Source organism: Micropterus dolomieu, linkage group LG07 (assembly GCF_021292245.1).
Source record: "Micropterus dolomieu isolate WLL.071019.BEF.003 ecotype Adirondacks linkage group LG07, ASM2129224v1, whole genome shotgun sequence".
NCBI lineage: Eukaryota > Metazoa > Chordata > Actinopteri > Centrarchiformes > Centrarchidae > Micropterus > Micropterus dolomieu.
This window is the reverse complement of record NC_060156.1, coordinates 7,785,236-7,788,012: the sequence shown is the minus strand read 5'-3', so window position 1 is coordinate 7,788,012 and position 2,777 is coordinate 7,785,236. Positions and strand designations below refer to the sequence as shown.

General features: G+C 38.9%; 1 protein-coding gene across 1 annotated transcript in view; it reads right to left on the bottom strand.

Annotated features, from left to right (window-relative positions):
- Positions 1-1,030: 1,030 nt before the first annotated feature.
- Positions 1,031-2,777, bottom strand: part of asic4a (acid-sensing (proton-gated) ion channel family member 4a) — a 77,978-nt gene continuing 76,231 nt past the window's right edge. Inside the window, exon 10 of the mRNA XM_046053925.1 lies at positions 1,031-2,249. Within this exon, the coding sequence (XP_045909881.1) occupies positions 2,112-2,249 (138 nt within the window). The 3' untranslated portion in view covers positions 1,031-2,111. The remainder of the gene's footprint in view (positions 2,250-2,777) is intronic.

Here is a 2,777-nt window from a genome sequence, read left to right as displayed (position 1 = left end):
TTAGACAAGAAGATTTGTGAGCATCCGTTTGACACACAGTCAAACAGCGCAGGGAATAAATTAAAAAGAAGAAACAACTGAGAAACTACAAAGCGGTTCAAAGAGCTGGGCCCCATTTCTGATAACCAACTGACTTGTGCTGGCCCCAGAATAGGCCTGGAGCTAGTATTAATATGAAAGAAAATCAATATTTGCACTAAGTCTTCCATTGTTGTCCATCCCATAACTGTTTACTTAGCTCTCCCATCATAAAAATTACATAGTGGTTATATGACACAGTGTAGTTGGTGGTACAGATGATGCCTTTTTAACAGTGTAAATCCAAAACATATAAATTTGTAAAGGGAAACACAAGGAAGAACCTCATACCAAAGCCATAAGTTCTGAAAAGATCAGGTTGCGGGAAGCCAGAGGTTACATGTAATTAAGTTCCTGCAGTAGATAAGGGCAAGTGAGCAAGCTGACCTTTCATGATCATGACAAACATGATTATGAATGAATCAATGTAAGAGTCTCCATTTTTTGTTTTTTACTCCCGCTTTGCTAACTTGTGCTCTTTAAAACTGTTATGTCTTTGTCCCTCCCATTGAGGATTAAGTTAACCAACAAGAATAGTCAGAGCCACCGGAGAAAATTTTAAATTAAACTCCTCCACTGAAGCTGTTCTAACTCTACATTTATTAGTTAAAAACCTTACTACTGCAATAACACTTCAAGCTTTCCTGATAACTACTCTGATTTTCAAACTTTCCTTTTTTTCATGGATCAACTCAGCCAAGTTGAATCAGTCTAATGTGCTCAGTCATGTGTGCAAGAAGAAACACACACACACACACACACACACACACACACACACACACACACACACACAAAAAATAAAACATGGTAAATAGCTGCTACACTTTTATAATGGTACTGGACCACAAGCTGAAAGAGATGACATGGCAAAAAATTAAATTCTGTTTCTTATTGCTTATGTCAGCTTAAAGTTATAATGCTAACCAAAGTAAAGAGTGGATTGTGGGCAGAAAAAAAAATACAACCATGTCATAATCGAAAACATCACCTTCCCTCATCCAGGATTTGTGTGTCGTCTTGAAACAAGCAGGACATATAAAAAGAAATGATGGAGATAATAGTCACAATCCATTCAGTCCATTTTTGTTACCTGGACAAATGTATTTATGTTTGGCAGTCTAACATATCTGCAGATTGTAAGTGGACAATAATTGCTACAATCATGATTGATATTGTCATATAAAAGTCTTTTCTAAAATGTATAAATAACTCAAATTTAGATTTCATAAGTTAGATATTAACTGAATATAAATAACAACCATCGAAACAGAGCTTTAGAACTTTCTCAATTTAAAGTTGGACTTTATGTACAAGCACAATGCTACTCTCTAACACCTTAACCACAAACCAGACAAAGTGCATCATGTGGAAAGATGCTGCTAGATCTTCTAAGCCAAGGTCATACAGTCCGGCCTAAATAACCCCCCCCCCCCTCATATTTTAGATGGATAAGATTTGCTTGATGAAGTATTTTCATCTTGTATACAATATAGAACATATAGATAATAGTATCTCTTTAAATAAGTACATAATTTGTAATGGCTTGATATGGTACAGTGAGTTTCCCATGAAGTAGGAGGAATAGTTTGAGGAGAGATAAATGGAGGAATACAGGAAGAAAAAAAAATAGAGATGCTAGCTGAATAAATAAATCATATTTTTCCTTTTTTTGGAGTATAAACTGGATCATGGTGACATGCAGTCCTCCTCTTGTTCCCTTATAGTGATCATGTACCAAAACTTGGTCCTGAGATCACAAATTGTCTTACTTCTCACATGAAGCTGGACAAAGTTGAGAGGGGTCCCATCCAGAGAGAGAGAGAAAAAAACAAGTAAAAGCGGTGTCCAATTTGTGCCTACATACTGTACGTACAAGTGCTATGTTAGCAGCACAAGTTAGGTGTTCGACTTTGGCTGTAGCTTTTCACTGGTGACAGCAAAGGACCGACGGAAATGCAGAGGGTCTGTTATTGATCTCAATACAGACGGCTCTTATCTTTTGGTGTCACCAGGACTGGTAACGATGGTTGGCTCTAGCAAGCGAAGTCCTCAAACACCCCGTGGTGTGCAGCGTGATGGTGGTGAGGGTGTGGGTGAGGGTGGTGGTGGTTGGGGAGCATCGTGTTGGCGTACGCCCCCTCTGGGTGACTCCGTGTCATGTCATTGGGGTCCTGTTGAAGGCACAGCATACAAGTCAACTTCAAGATCATGCTTCGAGGACGTGTGTAATGTGTGTGTAATGTCATACAGTGGGGGAAAAAAGTATTTGACCCCTTGCTGATTTTGCAGGTTTGCCCACTTACAAAGAATGCAACAATCTACAATTTTAATCATATGTACATTCTAACAGTGAAAGACAGAATCCCAAAGAAAATTCCAGAAAATCACATCATATGAATTTATAAAAATTGATAACCATCTGATGAGGAAAAACAAGTATATGACCCCCTACCAAACAGCAAGTATTCTGGCTCCTACAAGCCAGTTAGTCTTTCTTTAAGACACAGCCCCAATCCCAACCAATTATCTACATCAAATACACCTGCCTCACCTCGTTACCTGTATAAAAGACACCTGTCAACACCCAAACAACCAGCATCCAACATCACCACCATGGGCAAGACCAAAGAGCTTTCTACGGACATCAGGGACAAGATTGTTGATCTGCACAAGGCTGGGATGGGCTACAAGAGAATCGG